We start from the raw sequence: 25,823 nt of genomic DNA on the forward strand, positions 1-25,823 counted from the left end.
TGAAATTATAAATTTGAAGTATTCATAATTAGATTTTCGGAACTTTGGCAAATTATATTTTGGACCCTTGAAAATGTGTTTTTTAATATGAAGGTGCTGGGGTTTAGAACCGACCTTCCTGTTGATATTCGTTTAATCTAATAATTCATTTAAAAACGAAATACGGTTGAAATTTGAAAGGCTGAAATGTTTGGTTATCGATAGCTTGACAATCAACCGCACGAAATATTTTGAGTATTTTGCCTGCCAGTTCAGTATTTTCGTTTTATTTTGATTCTAACATCTGGTCGCACTCGAAAACATCATTAATGTCGAGTGACTAATGATTAATGACTAATGGTGTAATCAATTAATGCATTACCATGGAAAAAATTTTTTTTCAGCTTATGAAACTTTAGGTGGAGACTGATAATAAATGATGTATACATTAGCAGTAAAAAAAACAGTTCACAAACAACAATCTTTATTTCTATTAAATGGGGACAAAACCTCAATAATTCTAACCGAATAGTTACATATTTAAGGGATACGACAATTATATATATGTATACATATATATATATGTTTACATATACATATATAACATAGTTCTTTTAAGAATATAAAGTGGATAGTTGCTTATAACTGATTTTTAATTCTGTACAATAATGGTATGCCTCATTAAAACTAAAAATAATATTTGCAGAAGTATTTAACCTATATGAAGTGTGTTGCTACATTAAAAACTATTTGCCGGTCGTGCTCCTTGAAGCTTGTCCCTTGTAACTTGTTCTGTTTCCAAATCTAAAATGACATTAGTCAAAATCTTTTTCGCCTGTATCTGAAGATCCCGATCCAAGCGCCTAATGCTTTGCACAATGAAATTGCCATAATGAAACAATTCATTGGGTTCCGAACTGCTTTGCTCTGTGTTAGATGCAATGCTATTGACGTTGGTTATCGCCAGTCCACTTTCATTTAGGGCTCGTCTCTTCTTGGGGACTGGCGATGGTTCCGAGTCACTAGCAGGAAATGTCGTATCCGGAGAACTCTTTAAAGCCGTATTCACTAATGCCGATGGTTCAAATTCCTCCTCTTCCTTCTCTATGACAACTTGCGGGCTTTGAATGTCGTGTGCATTGAAGGAGTCCTCTGTATGAAAGCTGCTCTCATCCGCCATCTCCAATTTCTACAAAAAGCAAACCCAGATTTCGATTTAAAGTTCATAGTGTATATAAGCTGTCGCTCACTTACACCAATGTTGCCCTTCACAGAGTTGTTCAGAGATCGCTTGGAATTGGGCCATTGCAATATGAATTCCATTTTGGATTTGTTTTTCCAATCAAGTAATGAGCTCTTCTGATGCATATACTTGTAGTACGATTTCAGGTTGTTCCATTTTCTGCACACGTCAGCTGCAAGAAAGAAAATACAATTAATTAAACTTAATTTCATTACAATTATGTCAATATACTTGCTTTGCACAACATGAACAGCTGGGCTGAATTTAATGTTTATGTCGTCTGTCAACTTTTGCCAGAAATCGTTTTTCAGGTGCCTCAATTTGTAGAGTGGATTCGCTGGATTCCACAGATACTCAGCAGCTCGGACACTATCAATAATAAAATCTGTCATTTCATCGGTAAACAACGACTCCATTTTTGATCCGATTTCTTCGCTAATTATTCTCTGTTCCGTTTGTTGTACACAAAATTGGTTGGTGTTCAGCGTCTCCATAATTACAATAAGCAAAAAGAAGAACGCGAAGGCCAGCTGTAATTGCTTTGGTATTTATTGCGTTGGCTGGCATGGTCACACTTGGGCAGATTTGAACAATTCTCCATATTTTTGTATTAGAAAAAAATATATTATGATTATTTAAGCCAATTAATATAACTTATATATTGAGTAAAATAAATTAAATATAATAAATGTATTTTAATGACCATCCAATACAAATTGAAGTATTTTTGCATTAAATGTTCTTATCCTATAATTATGTTACTTAACTGTGTTTATACATAGTAATAGACATTAAACATTTAATGTTTTCCACTCTCGCTGTATTTGTTCTTATCTTGCAGCTATTTGCCCTTTGAAATTATTATTTTAATTACAAAAGAGAGGAATGATTTTTTCTAGGGTCTGTTGCTCATATTTTAGTATTTATAGCGTACTCACGCATGGTCACACGTTAGGTAATGATATGAATAATGCGGTTGGCCTTAACCGCATTTTATGGAGGACATACATACATATTTATTTACATACTTTTATATCTATTAAAAGTGATCTATATATGTTTACAATAATAAATATGTAACTATTTTGTTTTTGTTTGTTTTTTTTTTTTTATTATTATTAATTATATTTTAATTTCAATTTTAATATATTTCACTCAGATTTTTGTGATAAACGATACAATACTTCACCTATATCAAATAAACATAAAAAATTATAAAACCAAAACAAAGTATGCCATCAAAAAATGTAGGTACATATATAGTAGGCCTTAAGGTCTACCTCCAGGTGAGATCTCAGATTTATGGCATAAGGCTAGAGGGCCTTCTCACCAACAGTTCTCCGTATTTCGAACCTTTCTTTCGGCCAACATCAAAATTTTTTAAAATTCAAAATTTTGGTTTTCCCTTTTAGATTAAGCTAAGTAAGTGAAAAAATTCGTATAATATGTAAAATCATATAAACTAATTTCCTTATATTTGAAAAAAAAAAAAAATTAAATAAATAAAATTCTTTTATTATGTAGAAAATATAAATTTAGAATGTGTAGTCCTTGCTGCGGACCTTTTGAGGTAAGCCATACTCTGATATAGTTGGGATGACCCCAATAGCCCGACTCTCTCCCTCCACTCTGTAGCCCAGGGGCTGTCGCAGTCGTGAGCTACGCTGCAGCATCTTATACACATCGTGTGATTGCGTGAAGCGAAATGGCCTGCAGGACAAGTGTCCGAGAGCTGCGTGTCAAGGGCGTCCACCCTGCATGTGCTTCCCATTCCCCACATGTGGTCCGGCGTCGTTCCCATTACGGTTCGCCAACATGACAATGGGGGTCAATAATAAGCGCATGAGATGTGCAGCCACAGCGGCAACTTGCGCAGGAGGCGGTGGACTGCCGCGTGCATGTGGCGGATGTTCAGGTCAGTTGCCCCCCCACATAGATATTTTCCAAGACTCCGTACTTATCACTTAATGCTCCCATCTCCAGGCTGTTAACCTCAGCGCGATTCCCAACCTGGATTTTCGATGCAGCCAGCTCCTGCTGTGCACTGTTTAAAGCTCACTGATATATCACACAAATGGAAGGTCCGCACATTTGGTGCACTCTATGGTTTTTTCCGTCTGCCCCGAGTCTTATTTTTTTTTTTTTTTTTTAATGCATTTGAAATAGTTCGGCTTAGTTGAATATTTTTTCCGCTCACTGTACGCATGGTCTACACCCAAGTAAGTATTCCCCGCCCCGATAGTTGACAACTGCCTTAATTATAATTATTAACATTGCTTTAGATTTGCGCAACCAAAATTACTTGTGAAAAAGCTACGATTAATATGATGTTAATTGTATAACAAATTCTAATGGTCAAAGAGATTCCACAATAAAGAAAGATTCGAAAAAAAAGTAACAATTCGATTTCAAAATTCCATATCTATTGCTCAAACGCCGTTATTGGATATATTTCTGACTCTAAATTTAATACTCTAATGCTCCAATTTTATTATATAACAATTCCATGGCAAAAACTAAATTAACCGGAGACTTTCGTCATTACGGTGAATAAAGATCCCTCAAATATTTTATAAATGAAAACTAAACAAAATATAAATTTTCTATTTTCTTTTACGTTTGGGGGTGTGGCTGTAATCTTACAACATTCAAAATACTAGCCAGAAAAATATACGGAATATACTAAAATTGCCAATATCTCAGAATCAGTATTAAATTTATGAGATGTTTTCCTATTAATGAAATACATATGGATATATTTTATATAATATGCCATCCATATGGACATATTTTATATAAATTGACTTTAATAATTAAACAAAATATCTTACAATATTTAACAACATAATTGTGCACATAGTTTGTAGCACTGTTTCGTTTAGTTTGTCGAAAAGTGCTGCCCATCAAAATTTCAATTGTCTAAAAGTGCGCGCAAGTACGATTAAATTCAAATTCAAATCAGTTATTTTTTTTCCCGATAAAGTAAAATTAAATACGAATGTTACTATTTATTTGATAGCAGCAGTTATCATTGAAATGTCAACAATTTATTTTGATGCAGTATTGGCATTAACTTAAATAGCGTTTATATATTTTTTAGAATTAATTATATACAACAATTAAATACTAGTTCGCGTTTTTTTTCTGCGTTCGTCTTTTTCTTCTGTTCGTTTTTATAGCTAATGGATGGAATGCTTTAAGTTTTCTACATAAAACAACGTGGGGCGCTCGTCGGCCAACATAATCTCGTCTTTAAAATTAATTTTGATGTAAACTTAAAAATATGTTGTGAATGTGTAGGGGAGGGGCGTGGCAGCGACTGCGACTGCAGTCCGGTCATTACATGGCCGTCTCCAGGGGCTGGCTGTGACTGCGTCCGTTGGTGTGCAGAGGCGCCAGGCCGCCGTCGCCGGCTTCATCGAAGTCCGTCTCGAGCAGTGCCTCCGACTTGGAGCGATGATAGGGATTGGCAGTGGCCAGCGGCGTGGGCGATGTGGGCGACGTGGGCGACGGCTCCTGCGAGGCCGTCTGATAAACAGTCTTTGGGCGTGTCGCCTGCACTATGGGTACCGCCGGCGGCTTGGTCAGTGGCTTGGCCAGCGGTGCGGGCGTTCGATAGTGGGACGTGGGCGCCTTGCTGCTTCGCACGGCCGTATAGTAGGAGTCCGGACGCCTCATGTCAGCGGGCGACGGCTGCTGCTGCGGCACGGCCGGCGCCGGCCGATAGAGCGACGACTCCGTGGAGAAGTTGAACTGGTCCAGCTTCTGGTCAAATGGCAGCGAGTCGCCGCTGCTGCGCTGCGGCATGAAGCTGCTGTGCGAGCTGCGCTGATACTCCGGCAGGTTCTGCTTCAGCTCGCTGAGGAAGGCGAGGCCTGGCTGGCCACGCCTACCGCCCACGCTGCTGCTGCCGCCGGTGTCCGTGCGCAAGGGCAACGTGCTGGCATTGCCATAGTAATCAGAGCCCACCTCCTCGGCGTCTGTCTGATGAATGATGGGCGTGTCCTCCGCTACGCTGGTGCTGATGGAATTGGCGCGGGTGCCGCCGCCATAGGTCGAGTTGTCGCGGAAGCCCTCGTTGCGGTAGCTCAGCTCGAAGGCATCCGGCTGCAAAGCGGCCGCAGCCGCCGCCGCCCGCGCCCTGTGCGAGCTGCCCTTCGATATGGTGGCCACCTTGTGCGGCTGCTCCTGGCCAGCTGAGCCAGTCCGCAGCGCGTTCTGGTTAACGTACTCGTTGTAGTGCGGCTTCTGCTCGTAGCCCTCGTAGCTGCCCGCCTCTGAGCTGAGCACGCTCTTGTCCATGGAGTCGATGGAGCCATTGGCCACCATCTGCTTGTAGTCCTGGCTCTTGGACAGCGTGCCATTGCTGGACATGTTCTGTGGAGCGCGAAAAAGCAAAGCGAACCGAGGAGCAAAAAGGAAAAAAGAAAAGAAAATAAAATTCAAATAAAGATCGAACTGAAAGGAATTAAAAAGACTAGCGAAATCATACATAATTGGGACGACGACGCAGCGAGCCCTGCGGATCGATGCTGTTCAGGCTGCGCAGGCTCTGGCGGATGCTGTTGCGTCGCTGCAGGCGTTGCACGTGTCGGTGCTTGGACTTGGCGAACCAGCAGAAGGCCACCAGAATGAGCAGAATGATGGCCAGCACAAAGGCCGAGATAATACTTATGGCAAAAATGTCCGCGCGCCACGACAAGGGATCAATGATGACCTAAGAAGGGAAAGGCATGTATAATTATATAGATATTACAATTGTAGCTTCGTTCATTTACCCTCGGATCCATTTCGCAGATGAAGCCGCGCTCCTTGCTGCAGTCCTCCACTTCGATCTCGCCGAAGACGAAGCTCGTGCAGCGCTCGATGTGATTGTAGTCCTGTATCCAGACCTTCTCCGGGTACTTGAGATGCCGCATCTGGCTCTGTAAGTACCGCCATAACGTGATCTTGTCGGTGCGCAGGAAGGGCATCGTTGAGTTCTCCGAGCGGCAGAAGTCGCGCGCCTCATGGAACGTCATCGGCGCCCCAACATAGATGAAGCAGGTGTCGTGCACCAAGGCCCAGCCCGGCGGGCACTTGCCATCCAAGATAGTCTCGTTGTTCATTTGGAAGGGCACGGCCAGCACCTCCAGCAGCATGGGATCATCTAAAATGCGAAAATTTTAACTCTGTCGACTAGCTTGTGCTCAATGTGAGTTATTACCGTATTTATCCCTAATGCGCGACTGCACCGAGATGGTGTTGTTGTAGCTCCAGTAATTGTGGCGTGCATCAATCTTGGAGCTCCATGTCTCAAAGGTCCTTAAATGAGAAATGAGTTAAGTCTAGGACTCTAATGGGGGCCCTGAGTGTGTTGCTTACCTGTTTTCGTAATCAAAGCTCATACTACGTGTGTGGAAGTGAAGAGGAAGACAGAGAGAGAGAAGGTAGCATAAGAGATAGAAATTTCATATAAATAGGGATACAGCTACACTAATTTATATCTTGGCAAAAACTGTTTATAAATTTAGATGAGAGTATTTTCTTTCGCAATCCCTAGTGGTAGGTACTAGTCCTAGTTCATAATCTTACATCAGCTATTGTGTAGGTCTTTCAATAAACATTTATTCGGAACTCTAGTGTGTTTTAATAACTAATCTACAATAATAATCAGGTCTAATAGATCCTTCTATGTTCATGCAGTTGATGGTTAGACATAGCTCATCGAATGGATATCCATTTGACCCTTTTCAAATTTCAGCTAATCCCTTCAATTTGATCTACTTGATACTTACATCGAGTTATTGACAGTCAGCAGCTCGTAATCATTCTCATAGTTCTCGAATATGTTGTCCACATACTGCTGGCCCGCAGTGCCGGCCACAATGGTAGCGCGAGACATCCAGTTGGTGGCCACATTCCTAGGCAGAAGTCAGAATTTAATGATCCTTTCAATTAAAGCCAAACTTATTAGCTTACCTGTAGAAGCCATTGTGGGCCGTCGTCTGATAGATTTGCAGTCGCACTTTTTCGAAGCCGGACACCTCCATGATGCGACCACCCACATTGCTGTGGACGTAGTTGTAGCTGAAGTTGGAGACGACCTGGCAGAGTCGAATGACCTCCTCGTAGCCAGCCATGTTCTGGGCGAAGTAGTTGCGATAGAGCTCGACCTCCTGGTAGGGCGACGACTGGCGACCTTCCACATACAAGGCAGGGCGATTGCGATTCCGCATGAAGAGATTGTGGTGCACAAAGCCACGCAACGAGGTGGCGGTGCCGCGCGAGTCAGCACGGATGCGCAGACCGCCTTGATTCTCCAACAGCAAATTGTTCTAAGGGAAGTTTTAGTAGGTAAGTCAACGAATAACAACGAATTTTTGGGGGCAGCTTACCATAAAGTAGAGCGAGTTCATGTTCTGCACGTCCAGATTGAGCGCTGAGGCGCAGGTGGAGAAATTACCATAGAGCTGCTTGCAGTTCCTCTCAATGCGATTGCCTATCAGAGTGAGAGTTGGGGTCACTTCACCGGCTGAGGCATAGGTGACGGCTCCCTTCATGGCACCCGAAATGTGAGAGTCTGTTATGTTGTGCAGGGCATCTCGATCTGAGAGAGAGAAAGAGAGATTAGAGATGATAGAGAAGCAAGTCAGGTGGACTTACATTGCCCCAGCGTGGAGATGGGCACCGTAACAATCTCGGCCAGGAAGCCATGGGTCTCTGGAGCGCCACTGGCCACCAGCTGAAGACTTAGAGTGGGGCCCTTTGTCTTGAAGAAGGAGCGCTGATTGTCCGTATCCGATTCGATCTTGCCCAGATACGTAGCCGTAACATTATAGATATCCCCATCGTACAGCTTAATGAAGTCGGTGCGCCCGTAGAGCTTGGAGTGATTGAACAGATTCGATTGCAGCAGCCGGAAGCCAATGGGCTTGGCCCGAAAGGCGGAGGTAAAGATCTTGACACAATTGACGGGATTATTGTCGTACTTATAGTAGACCAGCATGCGCTCCTCGATGGTCAGCACCTTCTGGGGATCACAGATGTCCACCAGCGAGAAGAGCTTGTAGGGCAGGTCGAGTTTCTTGAGCGGCGTGAAGCTGGACTCATCGCTGTCGCGACCCTCGCCGCTGAGCGAGACAATGCTGATGCCCGTGCCGAGCGTCTTGTTGATGTTCAGATGATTCAGGTTGAGCTTGCCGCTGGGCGCTATCAGATTGATGCCATGGTTTGCCGAGCTCTCAATGCTGACCGAGGTGATGCTGGGATTCTTGTGGATGGCCTGAATGGCAGCCGCCTTGTGATTGTGCAGAATGCCCGCGTGCTCGATGCGCACAAACTCCAGCTGGCTCTCGCGCTGCAGCGGCTGGCCGTGCGAGCGGGTGTTGTGCAGACGGTGCTCGTATTGGATCTCCTCGAACTTGGAGTTGGCGAACCGAATGCCGCCCCAGTAGACATCGTCGTCGGCCAGGCCGTTGCAGCTAACGAAGACGAACACATCGTCCCAGCGGCACTCGTGCCGATGGCCGTAGAGCTGGCCATTGAGCCGCTCGGCACAGTCCTCCATGCGCTCCTCATCGCCACGGCACTCCAGCGGCTGCACCCAGGACCAGATGCGAGTCAGCGAATTGGTGTGGAACTCAATGCGCCTGTCGTGGCCGTAGTAAACGTTGAGCGGATCAAAGCCCAGCTCACGGCAAACGACCTGGGCATTGCGCTCGGTGAACCGACTATCGCATATGGGCACCCACTGCAGTGTCGTGTGATTGAAGTACTCCAGGAAGCCCTCGTTCAGCTCGGACAGCCCGTCCGCCTCCCCCGTGCAGTTGCTGGCGCTGGTGCAGAGCCGTATAGAGTCGAAGTCGGTGAGGGCAGCGCTCATGTCCTCCAGGGCTCGCTTGCGCGGTGGCGCCGCCACCAGAGACTCCTTGGTGGAGTTCCTGAACGGACGCATCACAATCGGCGACTCCTTGTAGCCAATGGCTATGAGCGTGCCCAGCACGAGTATGCCCACGTTCGGCTCAAACTCCAGCGTCACTCCGTGCTGTATGGTCAGAGTGGTATCCGGCATCACGGTAATATCCGAGGCTATGTAGTAGGGCAAGTTCTTCTTGGGCAGCGTGAGGTCGCGGTAGACGCGACCGCCTTGGTACCTGGCCAGGTTCGACTCCTCGTTGAGCGGCGCCACTATCGACACACTCGCGTCGTAGCTGTCCTCAATGAGGAACGGCTGATAGATGACATCGGCGTGATCGTTCCAGTTGTCAAAATCAAAGATTTTCGACTCAATGTACGCCACATCCTGGCTGCCCCACCAGTTCTCCTGGGCATGGAAGTAGTTATTGAGGCGGGCCGATCTCACTCCCGCCACCAGATTGTAGTCCATCTCATTGTTGGCTATCAGATTCCGGTAGAGCCTTATGTTCTGCACGCCGTCCAGTCGGATGACCGCGCTGGGCAGCTGGTGCTGCTTGCGTATGCGTCGAGCGGCTCTCATGTAGTGCCGGTAGTCCGCGATCAAGGTCATGATCTGATTGCCCTTGAACGTGTTGTACTCAATGGTGGCTGGCACCTGGCCAATGATCTCGCTCAGGCTGTCCGCCTTGAAGAGCAGCACGAACTTGTTGAAGTTACCCTCGAAGCGATTGTTATCGAAGCGCAGTCGCTTCTCCATGCCGTCCAGCGAGATGAGTGCGCCCGGGCAGCTGTTCTCCCGGAACACATTGGAGGTTATGTTGAAGACCGCATAGTGTCCATAGATGCCAATGTGGAAGTTGCGGTTGCGCTGCCAAGTGCTGTTCCCAAAGTAAATCGAGTGTGTGAAGTTCTCGTTGTACTGCCAGACATAGGGCAGGGCCACCTGGAAGCCCCCATGGGCATTCTGCTCCACTGTGCTGTCCTGCACCACATAGTGGAAGAGGTTGTTGGAGGAGCGCAGATCCTTGGACAGCTGCCTGATGCCGTACCCGTTCTGAGTGATCAGCGAGCTGTTGATGTGCAGCGTGATCTCCGAGAGGTTGCTAGAGATGACGTCCCAGTAGGGCGACTTGATCAGTATGGCCTCACGCTCATTGAAGCTCAGCTCCGAGTTGATCAGCTTGATCGACTCGTTGGCCTTGCGCAGATAATACTCTCCATTGTCGCCTATATAGCGATTGTAGTAGTAGCCCGTAATGCCGCGCAGATTCTTCTGTATCTTGGTCGAGCGTATGGTCAGTGTGGGCACTGGTCCGCTCACGATCCGGTTCCGGATGTTCTGCACGGGCGCCGTCACAGTGGACAGCATGAGCACCGCTCCGCCCAGGGCATGCGGGCCGCTCTCATAGTAGATGATGATGCCGTAGCTGCTGCTGGTGACCGGGAAGACGTTGAGGTCGCGCTTCACCTGCCACAGATCGCTCCGGATGTTCTCCGTGCGGGCATTCAGGATGCTTATGCTCTCCGTGGACAGATTGTGTATGGGATTGAGCAGCTGTATGCCGATGACATAGCCGGCGGGGCACTGCACCACGATCTTGCGACTGATCGACTGGCCGAGCAGCTCCTCGGTGCGGATGTACTTGTGCTCGAAGGTGCCCAGATCGATGTTCGCTATCTCGTGCGGCAGCAGATAGGGATCGTAGTCGGTGTCGTAGGCATTGAAATCCTGGGCCATGTTGAACCAGCCGCCAATCTCCTTCTGATCCAGCGCTGCGATGACTGCATCATGCGAGATTCCGCTGCCCAGATTATCCTTGATGATCGAGCCGGAGATGCGAAAGTCGAGCTGCTTCAGACTGATGCCGCTGCCGCGATTGCCAGAGAACTCCGAGTTCTTGATGTTGTTCACCGACTTGCCGGCATAGATGTCCGCATAGATGATGCCCAGTCCGTCCTGCAAATTGTTCACGACGCGCACGTTCTCCAGGTTGTGGCGTGCATGGTCCATTTGCACCGCCGGCTTGAACGAGTTGGTGGTGTAGTCGAACAGACCCGCCTTCTCCACGGTCACGTACTGCAGATCCGCCCGCTCGGCCAGCATGCTGAACCGGACGCCTGCCCAGGCGCCCTCGTAGCAGCGCAGGCCCACATCGCTGTCGTGGCTGCAGCTGTTCTCGAACTCGTGCTCCGCCCGGCACTTGGTCACGTCGCGGTCGTGCGGGGTGCAGCGCACGTTGGCGAGCAGCACATCCTCGGAGGTGCCCGCATTGGGCAGCTGGGAGCGCAGCAGGCGCCAGTCCTGCGGATTGAGCGAGTAGCCCAGCTGGTGGCAGACGAGCGCCGCATTCAGCACATTCCAGCCGTAGTCGCAGACGGTGCCCCAGCGGCCCTTGACGTACACCTGCAGCCGGCCCTCGCGGGCACTGACACCGCCCACCAGACGCACCGGCACCCGCGGCACCCCATCCACGGGCAGCACCTCCGTCTCCATGTCGATGGCCTCTGTTTCGCTGTCCAGGTCAATGGTCTCCGTGTCGTTGCCCATGATGGTCTCCCGCTTCAGTGTGAAGAGGATGTCGTCGGGTCGACGGCCACGCGCCTCCAGCTTGCCCGCCACCATCATGCCCACGCTCGGCTCGAAGCGCAGCGTCGTGCCCGGCTGGAGGATGAGCTTGCCGCCGGGACGTATATTGATGTCCTTGGTCACTGTGTAAGTGCCCGCTGGCACCATGTCCTGGCCATCCACCTCGCCGCCAATCACATCGCTGCCCTCGTGGAAGAAGCGGGGCACGACCGTGGAGACGGTGATCATGGCCGTGGAGCCCGGATTGGAGCTGTGCAGCAAATAGGGTATGTAGTTGATCTTGGCCAGATTGTAGCGATCGTTGCGATGGAAGAGCCTGGCGTAGATGCGACTCTCGTCCGTGTGGCCCAGCCAATTGCAGGTGGCATTGATGATCTGGCTCTGGTCCGTCAGCTGCGAGCCAATCTCGTAGGCCGAGTCCAGGTTGTGCAATATATTCCGGAATATGTCCACATTGCTTGAGCCGACGACCACCGGTGCGGCGACTCGGGATCTCGGATTCAGTCGACCGGCCCCATCGCTGCCCTCGCTGCCCGCCACAAGCGGACCGAAGGCCTCCGTGATGTTGTTGCTCCGCACAAAGTTCCGTGTGAAGAGAATGTACTGCACCTCCGCCCGACTGTAGGGCGACAGGGCCAGGGAGACGACGTGCAGTCCGCTGTTTCGCATAAAGTAATTGCTCTGGATGAGCAGCTTGACGGGCAGATAGTTAAACTCCGGGTAGATGTAGTCGTTGTTCACATAGATGCAGCCATACGACCCGTACCGGAACATGTTGTACTCGATGCGCCCCTGGAGATTGAGGGCTGGACTCAGGTAAATGGAGTTCGCTTGGCTGTACTTGAACATGTTGTGGCCCAGCTGGAGCTGCATGTTCGGCTGCCCGTTGGCCGTGGCCTGGTAGCACGACTCGATGAAGATGTCGTTCTGCTGGCTGCCATTGAAGCTGTTGCCCGTGATGTTCACCCAGATGGGCCGGCAGTAGTTGCCATGGAACACGCCCGTCTCCAGGTTGCCCGCGATCTGCGAGTACTCCACGGCACTGGTCTGATTGAACGGTATATACTCGATCCGGTCCACATCCGTGGTGTGGTTCAGCCAGACGGCCAGCCCATAGCCGCGATTCGCGCTGATGGCCGACCGTGAGATGTTCCGGTTGCCGCCGTAGTAGGTGATGTTCACGCCAGCGCCATTGTTGAAGCTGATGTTGCTGCTGGTTATGTTGACGTCGCCCGCTCCGCTGGTCACGTGGACGCCGGCAACATGGCCGTTGCCCGAGACGGAGCTGGCGTGCACGTGCAGCTTGGACCGGATGTTGTCAATGGCCACGCCCCGTCCGCCATTGTCCTCCACCGTGGACTGGGAGACGCGCAGATCATAGGCCACCGAATCGCCCGACGTGATGCGGAAATATCCGTTCAACTCCCGCCGAGCGTCCGCTCTGATGCGCACGAACATCTTCTCCCGGGTGCTGGTCACGCTCTGAGGCCGCGTAAAGTTCCGCGCCTGCCACGCGAACAGCAGCCGGTCGTTGCTGGAGGCGCCGTCGAAGATCTCCACGGTCGCCGTCTCGTTCTGCTGCAGCACAAAGTGCTCGAAGTGCAGCGTGAGGTAGTAGCCGGGCCGCGTGAAGAAGTACTTGCCGCACTCCTTGGCCGAGCCGGCGTAGTACTTCTGGGTGAAGGACAGCGAGATGGGATAGGTCTGGCCCGAGGTGGTGGGCAGCGTGCAGAAATCGTAAATGCTGGCCCGGTCCGTGCGCTCAGTGCCCCGCAGATCGTGGCCCACGTACTTGATGCCATCGGCCGCATTGTCCATCACCGAGCAGCCCTCCAGCTGCACCAGGCCCTGGCTGGAGTTGACGAAGATGCCGATGCCGTTGCTCTTTCGCACCGTCACGTTCTGCAGCTGAAATCCTGCCCAGGGCCGTGTGCTATTGAAGCCCGTGTACGCCGAGTGGCTGATCACCACGTGCTCCATCTGTGGCGGCAATCCCTGCACCTCCAGCGCCGACTTGGCACTGAAGCCAGCTCCATTGCCCGCCCTGATGATGTCCACGTACTTGAGGCGTGACTCCGACTGCGCTGCATAGACGGTGTTGTCTCTGCCCAGTGACTTGGTCGACGGCGCATTGTCAAAGTACAGGCCGCGCCAGTGACCCAGCGGCTCCGCGTGCACCGGCAGGCACTGAATGCCCAAGTCATTGTGGTAGTCGCAGGAGCCAGCGCCCATTTGCCTCGAGCTCCACGCGCAGTCCATCAGACTGTTCTCCCCGCCTCGGCATTTCGGCTGCTCGTAGAGCAAACGTGGATAATATCCAGGAGTGCGCTCCACCCAGTTCCAGAAGCGACCTCCTCTGTAGCCCAGCTGCTTGCAGGCAACCGAATAGTCCGCCACGGTCCAACTGGAAGTGTTAGAAAATGTGATTAGTACTGTGTAAGAAAATGAGCAGTTAAAGAATCTAAATGCTTTTCTTAAGGCAGGAAAGAATAGATTTCCTAGATATATTTTACTATCCCATTAAACAGTTTTTAATCAACTTTTACTTAATGAGCTTGTTTTATATTTCGCTGGCACCTCCCAAGCAGCGACCCACAATCTATTAAACCTGTTTACTTACTTTCTGGAATTGGAGCAAACAGAGCGCCAGGCGCCCTTATGGAATAGCTGGAGTCGTCCCTCCACAGGCGTGGGCCCATCCACCAAACGTATGCCCTTCTCCTGATCGTCTGGCAGTTCCATTTTATAGTTGGCAACATTACTCTGGGATTTTAGCACAATGCGCGCTGAGGGAGTGCCCTGTAAAGGAAAGAGAATTTTAATATCAATATATATCTAGTAATGGAAATTTTAATGTTTTATAATATATTAGATTACTGAAGAATTTGTAAATATAGTTTAATATATAATATAAAATACTTTACTGAAAACCTTAAGTGCCTGAATATAAATTGTATAATTTATTGCAATTTAATCATTTAATACCCACGTATAATTGATAAGAACAAAGAAACTTATGGAACTTGAATTTTATAAAATAAAAAAATTAGTTTAGAAATGTAAATAAAGTAAAATTCAAGTAGTTTAACTCTTTAAAAATACACTAAAAATAATAACTACATCATGTTTGATTAATTATCAACTACAATGTAAAGCTTTTACCAGAGTATTTCTAGCACTCTCTTTCTAAGTAATCTCTTTCAATTGCAGAAGTCGACGTGAATAACTATAATTAGAATTCCAGAATGTGTGAAATGCAAATCTGTTGTGAAAAGTGTGCAATGAAAATGGAGATGGAAGTGAAAATGGCAAGATAGAGACACAGAGAGAGTGAGGGAGATAAAGAGAGAGAGAGAGAGAGAGAGAGAGATGTGTCTACATTTCTTGCCCCATTTTGCTTTGCCTGCAATTTTCATATAATTATTGTTGGGTGTGAAGTTTTTCGAATTATCTCTGGCTCGTTTCAGTGCAGCTTTTGGCCTTTCACATCAAAATTTTGTTGTGGCTTTTGCTTTTGTTTTTCTCTTTTTCAATTATGACTATTTTCTCGCCCGTTGACCTTCGCTTGCCACAGTAAAACATCGTGGATATATATATATATACATGTATATATATCCAAGTTTTCTAGAGTTAATTAACACCTATGCGCTGAGCATGATATTGTTGATGATTGAGATGACGGTAACGATCATCATCGTCATGATGCTGCTGATGATAATGCTGATGCTGTTGCCTAGAGCAACGCCCACCGAGGCAATTGAGAAATCAGCAAACAATTTTATTTAATTAAAGCCAGACAAAACCGAAACTCTGCTAGGTCAAAAGATGAACCAGATGATTCAGAACTAATTTGCATACAGCAATAATGAAAGCAATAAGAAATGAAAAAAATTATTAATAACAAGCCGAAGTTTAAATTACCTTAAATCTAAAGTGACTAGAAGAAAACTTTATAGAAATTTTAATGACTGGAAGCGACTTGAATAATAAAGTAATTATAATAATAAAGTAATAATAAAAAATAAATAAAAATAAAATATGTATACTAAATAAACAAAAGTAAAATATATATTTTTTTGCAATTCAATTAAATATTATTTTTATACCCTGAACCCATTGAAAATGGGAAATCAGGGTATAATGGTTTTTATTGTTGATATCAATTTAGGTCAAGATCAACTTTAAAGCAAGAAATTTGTTCCCAGTAAATTTTGAAGTAAGGAATAAAATTTACAAAATAGAAAAAGCAATTAAATAATCAAATATATTGAGTTTAGAGAGAGAAAAAAAATTAGAAACTTAACAAAAATATTAAAAAGAAATAAAATTGTCAATTAAATTAATTTATAACTAAAATAAAAAATTAAGTAATATAACATTGACAAACAGAGAAGTTAAACTAAATGAATATATATACATATATAAGAAAAATACAAGAAAGGTTTAAAAAAAAAAAAAAAATAAATAAATAAAACAGCTTTTATTTATGAATGAAAAAATGCATTCAGGGAATTCAGAAACTGTGATTAAAATTAATAAATTTATAATAATAATTGTATAGTATATTTATCTTGATTGTAAAGTTCAAGTAATCATATGATTTTATAAAAAAAACTTTTGGTTATAGTTGATATAATTTATAGCTCGAAGTCAGTTAATTTGATGGGTAACAAAGAGCGTGACACAGCCGTGTTGCCCTTTCATGAGAGCATATTTAAGCTTTGCACTTATTTTTTTTTTCAATTTTGTTGTTTTTTTGGGCAGCTTAGCTCAGAGTTGGATCGATGCGTGGTCAAAGGCGAGCTAATTTGCTCATTTCCAGTATAATACAAATGTCAATTATGGCTCGCGACGCGTCGCGTTCACTTAAATCTAATTAACCCTTAATGACCTCCTGACCGCTGATTAAGTGACAGAGCCGAGCGGAAGGGCCCGGGCCCTGGGTCGGGGGCTAGGTTTGGGGGGCGAGTGTCGCAGCGGACATGCAAAGTGAATGCAATGGCAATAGCAACAGCTAAGCAAAGAGTTCACTCTTTGAAGTCGTCCGTAATTGTTATTGTAATTGGAATCGTGCAACGATTCATTGAGGAAGTGAACTTGCTCTGACCCAATTTGTATGGCCGAAAGCAGCTCGAGCAACGCATGCGCCGACGCCCTAACCTACGACCACAATCAATACCCAGCACTCAGCATGCCCAACTGAACTGAACGGCACTGCCTATCGCACTCTGCAGATAAATCCAGCCATCACAATCTTATCGCCTGCAAATGTCAACAAGGAGGTATACGAAACTTTATGCGCTTATCTTTCATTAACATTACTCACCTGTTGCCTGATAGCAACAGGTGCCTTTGCCAGCATTTAATCATTCGCAACAGTCAAATGGGGCGAAGTGCAAAAGTTTCGCTTGAATGAATTTCGAAATACTCTAACTTGGATAAATCAGATGATTCATCAAGAAAGGCATACAAATTGAAAAAAATATATATACTGGTGCTATTATTTTTTTCGGCATTTTTTCGGATTTTTTTAGAATTTTTTGAATTATATAAAAACTATTAATATTTTGATAATTCTTTTTTGCCGTAATAACTAATTAATTTCTGCTTATCTGAGTGAAAAAATTATATCAATACATTGATAAATGTGTCCAGGAGAACTCCTCAAACTCTGAATATGCAAGTGGTGCTATTTTATTTTTCGCAGCTGTATATATAATTCAATATTTAATATAATTTTATTTTATATTATCATAAATGAAATCGTCAAGTGTGTATGTGCTATACCCAAAAAAAAAATATATATATATATATATGTTTGTATGTATATAATAATTATAATTATTATTTCAATTAGGTAATTTGTTTTTATTTTCGATTCTATCTCAGCTCTAAGCCTTCTTCAACTGCTCTACAAGTTGTATATACCCTTCCTACTTCACTACTTCGCATATTTGTTGTTTATGTATGACACAATGTGTATCTCGCATAACTTTCAGAACGAGGCTAAAAATGTTATCTGCATCTTATCTACTATAACTAATATATTCCATACTCATATATACTATACCTATATAGAATTAATATGTACCAAAAACACCCCACACATTTTCTTCTGTAGGGTATTTTTTCAACTTCGGTTATTTGACTTTTATCCACATTTACATATTTTTATTTTTATTTTTTAAAGACAACAACTATAAGAGTCTTGTATACCCGCTATACTTTTATGTAAATACTATAGGGTATTTCTATATTAAAAGCCCCCTTTGTCATTTCCTTAAATCAAACGCAATTCGATTGGATTTTGACTTACCACAGCTTGCAGCACGCCGCGCACTTTGAGTCCCTTGGTGGGTGCAAACTCCACCGTGACGCCCGGCTCGATGGTCAGACGGGCGCCGCGCACCACCTCGAGGTCCTCGCGTGCCAGGTACGGGCTCTCGCTGAGCCGCAAAGTGCGCTCGCTCAGTATCTCGCCGCCGGGCAGCTCCGTGTAGGAATTGGCCGATGATGTCAGCAGCAGCGACGGCGTCGACGGCGGCGCCGCTGTGGCGTCGACGCCATGGCGCGTCGCTGGCAGCAGCTGCGTGGCGCCATCGAGACTGGCGAATTCGATATCGTTGTCGCTCTCAATGTCCTGTGGCAGTTCAACGGATTCGCGCTCCGTGTGGGCTGGCACTGCTTGGCCCTGTCTAAGCTGTTGTTGTTGTTGTTGTTGTTGCTGTTGTTGTGCGCGACCCAGTTGGCAGGAGGACAACAGCAGCAGCAGGAGTATTGTCCATATGTTGGCCCATTTGCTGCCAATGGGCGGGCATTTGTTCTGTTCACTTTCGTTGCAGTTGTTGCAAGTTTGTTTACGTTGTTGCAGCAACTTTGCTTTATGGCGTTGCAGCGTCATTTGTGCATTGCTTTCTTTGATCGATTTCAATTGCACAATGTTGGTAATGTAAATTATATTTTTATATTTCTATATATATATTATATATTACACATGGTGCTCATATGAATGATTGGCAGTTAAATTGTTGAAAAGCTAAGGGATAGAGAAATTTAAGTTGTTAAACAAATGATTGTTTACAAAATCTATATATTCAAATATTTATAATTATGTCCTGCGAAATTTTTGTTTGATATTAATATTTAATTATATTTTTAATAAATTCACAAATTTATTTTGCATATTTGCTTGTTTTAATATTAAATGCTTTTAGTTCACATTTCAACATATTATTATTTAAATTATGTATTAATTTTTTTCTCATCACTTTTCTGTTTTTTTCAAGAATTATGAATAACTTGACGTTTTATTTATTATATTATGTTTTTAAATTTTAAATTCATTCATATATTTTATTAAAAATAATTTGCCTTCTGTCAAAATTTTGTAAATAACTTTATACAAATATGTCAATTATTCGTTTTATAATTGGACGAATATTTAAAATCAATTTTAAATTGAATAAATATTTGTTTAATTTATGTATAAATATTTAAAATCTTAATTTCACCATTTAAAATATTTATTCATATTTTATATATACAATTTCACATTTGTCACATTTTTGTTGGGATTTCTCTTATTTTTGAATGCATTTTCTTTCTATTTTTCACGCCGTTGTTTGCCAGGTTATTTTCCAGTTTGTTTTTCACTTTAATTTAGCGTTTGTTAAAATTAGTTGTTAATTCATTTCGTAATAAATTCCCAATACACGGAGTTCCATGCTGTTTCACACACACAACTCTCTAGTATTGTTACCAATCTCTGATAAGCCACCACAAACTGGCCCTAAAAGCCAATACACACACACATACATACACAGAGCAACAACTTGACAACGTTTCAAAACCAAAACACACAAATACCAATACAACACACACACGCAGTGGGTCGTCCCCACCCGCTTTAGCACACGAATAACAAACAAAAGAATATATATGTATGTGTATGTGTATGCGTGTGTTTGGGTATATGTATTAGAGACATACACGAAAACACGTCCATACGCAAAGAACCGTTAGCAGCGACTGAGCGGGTTACTTGCATTTAGTATTATGACGAGTATTGAAGAGCGACAACAACAAATGCAAGAAGAAGAAGAAGACGACGACGACGAAGAAGAAGCAGCTGAAGCACAACAACGAAAGCCACAACAACATGTAAAACAGTTGAGGAGCTGCCTTTGTTGTTGTTGCTGCTGCTGCAAAGTAACTGTAAATGTGTAGGCATTTCATTCATGGCGTAAGCGCGAGAGAGCGAGAGAGCGCAAGCCCTACAACGCCAGCCCATGTGAAGGAGAGTGAGTGCAAGCGAGAGAGCGAGAGCGGGAGATTGGGGATAGCAGCTGTGGAGAGGGCGGCCGAATAATAGCGTCGCACGCACCGCAAAAGGTAGTTGTTATTATTTTGTTGTTGTTGTTGTTGTTATTTTTCGTGGGCTACGTGTGCGTAGAAAAAGTAAGACGAAAAGAAAGAAAGAAAGAAAGCATTTTCAACACTATCTCCGGCCAAGAGTTTTCTTTGGCATTTTGGGTGCCCCAACCAAGAACATGTAAGGTTTTTTTTTTTTTTGTTTTTTTATTTATGTTGCGTATGCAAAGCAGCTTTTCTTGTGCTCTGCCTCGAAGCTGTTCTTAAGGTGCGGGCGCGGCTCATGCACTGAGCGAAAGTGTTGTAAGTAAAAAAGACAAAAAAATATTCCAATTTCAATTTGAATAATTTAAATTGATATAAGAATAATTTTGTATATTTTTATAAATGCATCTAAAAAATTTTTCAAGAGCAATTTATAGTTTATTTTAAAAAAATTTTATATGCTCTTATTATTAATCATTGTATTATATTTTATTATATATCATAATTAAATAATTTAAATTAATTTATTTTTGAAAACAATTCTGATCCCATTGTATTTATCAAAAGCAACTGAGTAATATATTCAATAAAAACTTAAGCAGTCAAATATTGTTTGATAAAAACATACTTATTCTGTATACAAAAATTCTTATCGAACAAAGTTGTAGTGTTAAAATGTTATATATATATATATATATATATATATATATATATATATATATATATATATATATATATATATATATATATATATATATATATATATATGTATATATATATATATATATATGACTTTAATCAACAACTTCCCGTCCGGTATGTCTACTCTACACTAAACAAAATATATTATAGCATATGTATATTGTTATATACTAGCTAGTTGGCTTTTGAATTCGCTCAGTGTATGGCCGAGTGTCTTGTGGCCATATGCATTATTATCGATGTATCTGTGACTCAGCTGCAAGCTATTCAAACTTACTTTTGTTGCTGTTGCCGTTGTTGTTGTTGTTGTTGGTATGAATTCAGCTTGAAGTGCATTCAAAAGTTTATTGTCTGCCTTTTTATGGGTTTATTAACTTTGTTTGGCATTTTGCGTATGCCTCGGCATGCATGCCTCTTCGATAAGAGACTAAAAGCCCTGACTAAACTCCTTAATAGACGCCTTTGTTGCCTGTGAGTGTGTCTATCACACTCTTGCCGGCCTTTGCTTATACTATACATATAATTTATATCAGTTTTTCTGCACTTTTGCTAGTCGACAAACAATTCGCACAGTTAGTTCTAAGCGATAAAAATATATATATATATATATATTTTTTTTTTTTTTTTTGATTTGATTGATTAGATAATTGGGAGATTAAAGTCAAGATAATATGAAGACAGAAAATTCAGATACGATAGGAAAGGTGTCTATACATACACTCGAGTGCACTCTAAGAACATCTTTTTTCGAATTTTAACAGAACAGTACTACAGTGAATACTACTTCAAATCATATAAGAAATACTCTTCAAAATAAATTATATTGCCAGAATTACTACTACTACCACATACACTTAATCGACTCGACTGTTAATTTTTATCCATTTGCATGAACCGAAATCGTATTCTTCTATGCGTCCACTTAATAAATTAACAGATTTGCTATCTGCTTTAATTTCGAATGAGGGCTACTGCTTTGCATAGAAAAGAGAAATTAGCAAAACACATTATTTTTAACTGGGACAATAAACTCGAAATTGTGGTAATTTATGCAGGTAATTGAGCGAGTTTTCGCACGTAAATAAACGCAAATACACAAATGTGTAAATATAAATACAATGTATGTATATATTTGTATAACAATCCATTGTATTTCATTCAGAAAGCAGATTTAAACATGCATTCAAATGTTAGAAGTTGTATGTATATGTATGTATGTCTAAGCTGATATCTCGATATATTTTCCATAAATGATCTGAGAAATTCAGCTTGAAATTTTGTAATAAAAGCATTTTCTACATTTTGAATGTTTAACTATCTTGACCCATTTGCAATTCTCATTTATATTTTCTAAGATATCATTATCTATATAAGAGAATGATCAAACAATCTAAGGTAATTTTTCGAAACTTTGTTTTAATTTATAATTTTTCTCTCACTAAACTCTTTATAACTATTTAAGGATTTATTAAACTTTCAATTTGACCTAAATCTCTAGTCTAGTCTAGTCTAGTCTAGTCTAGTCTCCTTTTCAGTTACTTTTCTTCAAGCCATAAATATTGAAGAACGTGAATAACGTATACTTAATATAATTATGGCTTCTCTTGCAGCTCTTCTTCATTCTAATATCTCGAGCGTAATTGAGGAATTTTAATGAGCTTTAGGCATAGCAACTGGGCGTACAAATAGCAACAAATAGATCATTCATTAGCTTTAAATGATCTGAGTCATCTGTAGCGACGTTTGTTGTGCCGGCTTTTTTTTATTTCTCATATAATTTACGTTAGATGAGCTCGTAGTATGCAGCGTATGCGAATGACTAATACCTGCCCACTTAGTAGATTATAATACAGCCACAAGATTTCCCTCTCTCTCTCTTTCCTCCTCTTCCTCTGTGTCGCTCGCCCTCTCTTTTACATTTACTTGATAAGTTAGTTGCTCTCTCGCTCCCTCTCTGATTCACTCTCGCATTCGAAAATGGCCAAAGCAGTTTATCATTTTACTGTCGCTTTATCAACGTAAACCCACCTGTCTTGGTCAGAGAGCCCTATCAATAGGCCGTATACATATATATATATATATATATATATATATATATATATATATATATATATATAGATAATATGCACTTCCTTTTACGCACTAATTAACCAACACTAGAACAACTGATATGTGTGCGGCAACGCGTCATCGGTTCGAGCCCAATGGGAAGTGAGTAACAAAGTTGGTAATGTAATGCCAGGTAAAACGGAAGTGCACGAGAATGTGGAACCAAGCAGAGCAGAGGGGGTGGCAGAGGCAGTGCAACAGCAATTGCACTTAGCTGCGCTGCTTGCGTCGCTGCTGCTGCTGCTGCTGTTGCGCCTGGCTGGGCGCATGCAGTTGGCAGCGACTGTTGAGTTTATTGGCCACAAGAAATAGCGATAGTATAAATTGTTGTTGTTGTCGTTGTTGTTGCTGTGGCAATTAGGCATTCATGAAAGCGTGCAGCAGCAACACTTGAATCGCATTCGGATTCGGATTCGAACTCCGTTTCGGAGTCGAAATCTTTACGCGCCGTTGCAATTTTTTCGCACTAATGAGCTTGGCTTTACGGTTTCTTCACGCTGAGCCATCATCAAAATGTTCTAATTACAGGCAAACTTATTATAAAAACCATATCTTCAAGCTCTTTTTCAAGAAGCCAACTGTGAAGCTGCTCACACACACACACTCACACAAAATACTCGCGCTCGCACTCACACACACAGAGACTGTATCTGTATCTGTGTTGGCCTTTGTGTGGCTTTTGGTTAGAGTCGTCATTGGTAGTATTGGTGTATTTGGTAATAGTCGACGCACAGACACAACCTCACTTTTTTCGCAGCTCTTTTTTCGCTTCGCTCACTTTGGTGAATGCAATTTGCAACACTTTACGCACTTGTTGCATTTGCCGTTAGCTTTTTGTTATGTTTTGCGTATTGATTCGCATCTTTTGAATTCAACAAAACGACGCTTTCTGTTGGCTTTAAGGCGCGGTCATTGGCGATCACACTTACACACATACACACTCCCTCTCACACAGACGCGCTCTTCCACTAGTATGTGTGACAACAGAGAGAGAGAGAGACAAAAAAAAGCACCGTTGAGATCAAATTTTGCTTGCGTTTTAGCGCGCACACGTCTGCTCGGCCGCGTCGTCGGACACCTTCTGAGCGCACTGAGTCGCCCAGAGAAGCTCCACGGTCAAATCCCGCTCGCTCACTCACTCTGTCCTCTCTCTTTCTGTCGCGGGGTGAAGCTTTGCGCGAACGAAACGAAATATTTAAAGTTCGCTCGCAGTGGACAAAGCCAAATGTCGCTTCGCTCGCATTGTTGTTGTTGTTGTCGGGTGGGTTTCGAGTTGTTGCTTTTTGGCTCTGCTGAGCTGCTGAGCGTGCGACTCACAGTTACCTTGGCCGAAATGACAGCAGCCACAACAGCTTTTCAGCTTTTGGCCCATTACCTGTTGCTGTTGTGCGTCGTTTGAATTAACAGTCGCTGTCGCTGTCGTTGTCGCTGTCAGTGAGCTGTGTTCAGTGACCACTGTTACGTTAACAGACTGATAACTGTTATTCACGCGGCAATATGTTAAGTGAGCTTCGATTGGCTTTATTTCAATTAAGTAAATGCATAGGATTCGCTGTGAACAAAATTACGTTATTAAGATATAGTGGAGATTTGATGGGACAATTTTAGTGTAATATGTATGCGTATTTATTTGAATTAGTACTAACTACCTTTCCTTAAGTTACATTCATTGGAAAAAAAGATTCAATACTCAGGTATTTAATATATACTGGAAGGTCGTCGATATTGACTTCTACTTTATATAAATACATATATACTAAAGATTGAGTAATAGTGTCTTTTAACAATGTTATATACCATAAACTGCCGTACATCAATATACTTAACTACTAAACAGAATATATTTAAAATACGTCGATGTCCACTGTGCGCAGTATATGCAACATATTTATAGGCTTTTGTCATAAATAAAAAAGGTAATAAATATAAATTAAGTAAAGTTGTATTTGGTACTTGTTACTTTAAATGTTACCACTTAATATTATCGTATTCTATATATTATTTTATTTATTAAATTATATTCTATTATTTATTTTACAAAGGGAACTGTTTTAATGGTAGGAGAGCATAAAAAATAATGTATTTAGGAATTTATTAAATATTAAATGATTATATAAAAGCTAGTTCATTAAATGATTTTACATTAAGATTAGCAGTAGACATTTCTCTCTCTATATATGCATACAAAAATATATGCCTATTATAATCAAAGTGACATTGACATCAATATTTTCATTGCATACTTACGGGCTGAAAATAATTTTGTTATATGCAAATTAAAAACAATATTTAAGATTTCAGTTAGCAATTTTTATATTATATTAAATATTCTTCCCAGACTACTTTAATAACTGCTTAAAGTTCATTATTGTCGACGCTTCTCTGGATTGGTCCATTTTCAGAGGTTGTTCCTCATTATACTCTATCAAATATTTGCAAATTATTTTAGTTTTTCATTAGTCTCCCTAAGTATTTGATAGTTATGAATTCATTTCATACAACTTTGGGGCGACTTCCCCTCGAAGAGCAATAAAAACAAAAAGTTTTTGGCATTTCGGCAGAAATTCATTCTCACGCCGCGTCTTTGAGCAGGCGAATCACGTGCGAGGGTCGTTCGATGATATCATCAGATTCGCTCGCATCTTGACTAATATAATTATAGCTGACTTACATTTTTTGTTTTATAGTTAAAGTTTCCTGAATATCTCGGCTCGATGACAGCAATTTACGTGCCACATCAATTGAACTTTCTACGTGTTCGAGTGCGGCACTTGGAGTTGAAATCATGTTCAAGGCGTTGCCCCACCCCGAACCACAAACGGAAAGAAAAAACCACCAGAGCTAGACGAAACGTGCCTGAAGTACAAGATATTATAGATACATAATATATCGTATAATGTCTGTGACATCGTTTGATTGATTGATTGAATGAATCATCCAACAAAATAC

General features: G+C 42.8%; 3 protein-coding genes across 7 annotated transcripts; 1 reads left to right on the forward strand and 2 right to left on the reverse strand.

Moving 5' to 3' along the window:
* Positions 1-614: 614 nt before the first annotated feature.
* Positions 615-1,742, reverse strand: LOC115563068 (uncharacterized). Its single transcript, XM_030385451.2, has 3 exons — positions 1,458-1,742; positions 1,234-1,394; positions 615-1,168 (listed from the first exon to the last, which is right to left on the reverse strand). Exons 1-3 carry the CDS (start codon positions 1,714-1,716, stop codon positions 719-721), a joined length of 870 nt encoding a protein of 289 aa, XP_030241311.1. The 5' UTR covers positions 1,717-1,742; the 3' UTR covers positions 615-718.
* A 754-nt stretch (positions 1,743-2,496) lies between these two features.
* Positions 2,497-3,821, forward strand: LOC108658453 (uncharacterized). Its single transcript, XM_030385452.2, has 5 exons — positions 2,497-2,644; positions 2,747-2,792; positions 2,858-3,137; positions 3,206-3,441; positions 3,505-3,821. The coding sequence occupies exons 2-4, from the start codon at positions 2,763-2,765 to the stop codon at positions 3,211-3,213; spliced, it is 318 nt and encodes a 105-aa protein (XP_030241312.1). The 5' UTR covers positions 2,497-2,644; positions 2,747-2,762; the 3' UTR covers positions 3,214-3,441; positions 3,505-3,821.
* Positions 3,822-4,223: 402 nt separating this feature from the next.
* On the reverse strand, positions 4,224-23,967 carry bark (C-type lectin domain-containing protein bark beetle). 5 transcript variants are annotated; one of them, XM_089256918.1, is made up of 12 exons: positions 23,804-23,967; positions 18,025-18,744; positions 14,329-14,507; positions 7,868-14,112; positions 7,600-7,811; positions 7,184-7,539; positions 7,000-7,125; positions 6,587-6,610; positions 6,429-6,526; positions 6,001-6,371; positions 5,715-5,939; positions 4,224-5,599 (listed from the first exon to the last, which is right to left on the reverse strand). In XM_089256918.1, the coding sequence occupies exons 2-12, from the start codon at positions 18,607-18,609 to the stop codon at positions 4,562-4,564; spliced, it is 9,459 nt and encodes a 3,152-aa protein (XP_089113044.1). In that variant the 5' UTR covers positions 18,610-18,744; positions 23,804-23,967; the 3' UTR covers positions 4,224-4,561. The 5 variants fall into 5 exon arrangements, with proteins under 5 accessions (XP_089113044.1, XP_089113047.1, XP_089113045.1 ...); XM_089256921.1 differs by lacking the exon at positions 23,804-23,967 and adding an exon at positions 23,653-23,671; XM_089256919.1 differs by lacking the exon at positions 23,804-23,967 and adding an exon at positions 19,698-20,372.
* Between the last annotated feature and the right edge of the window lie 1,856 nt (positions 23,968-25,823).

The sequence above is a fragment of the Drosophila navojoa genome, chromosome 3, assembly GCF_054131105.1.
Source record: "Drosophila navojoa isolate 15081-1374.11 chromosome 3, UAZ_NAV_1.0, whole genome shotgun sequence".
NCBI lineage: Eukaryota > Metazoa > Arthropoda > Insecta > Diptera > Drosophilidae > Drosophila > Drosophila navojoa.

Excerpts from the sequence above, each read along its gene's own strand:
- LOC115563068 (XM_030385451.2), bottom strand. The coding sequence starts at position 1,716 with ATGGAGACGCTGAACACCAACCAATTTTGTGTACAACAAACGGAACAG. Across the intron at positions 1,395-1,457 it reads AGCTGTTCATGTTGTGCAAA|CTGACGTGTGCAGAAAATGG; the intron begins GCAAGTATATTG and ends TCTTTCTTGCAG. Across the intron at positions 1,169-1,233 it reads CTGTGAAGGGCAACATTGGT|AAATTGGAGATGGCGGATGA; the intron begins GTAAGTGAGCGA and ends TGCTTTTTGTAG.
- LOC108658453 (XM_030385452.2), top strand. The coding sequence starts at position 2,763 with ATGTGTAGTCCTTGCTGCGGACCTTTTGAG. Across the intron at positions 2,793-2,857 it reads CTTGCTGCGGACCTTTTGAG|CCCAGGGGCTGTCGCAGTCG; the intron begins GTAAGCCATACT and ends TCCACTCTGTAG.
- bark (XM_089256918.1), bottom strand. The coding sequence starts at position 18,609 with ATGACGCTGCAACGCCATAAAGCAAAGTTGCTGCAACAACGTAAACAA. Across the intron at positions 6,611-6,999 it reads CTGACTGTCAATAACTCGAT|TATGAGCTTTGATTACGAAA; the intron begins GTAAGTATCAAG and ends CCACACACGTAG. Across the intron at positions 6,527-6,586 it reads AGCTTTGATTACGAAAACAG|GACCTTTGAGACATGGAGCT; the intron begins GTAAGCAACACA and ends TTCTCATTTAAG.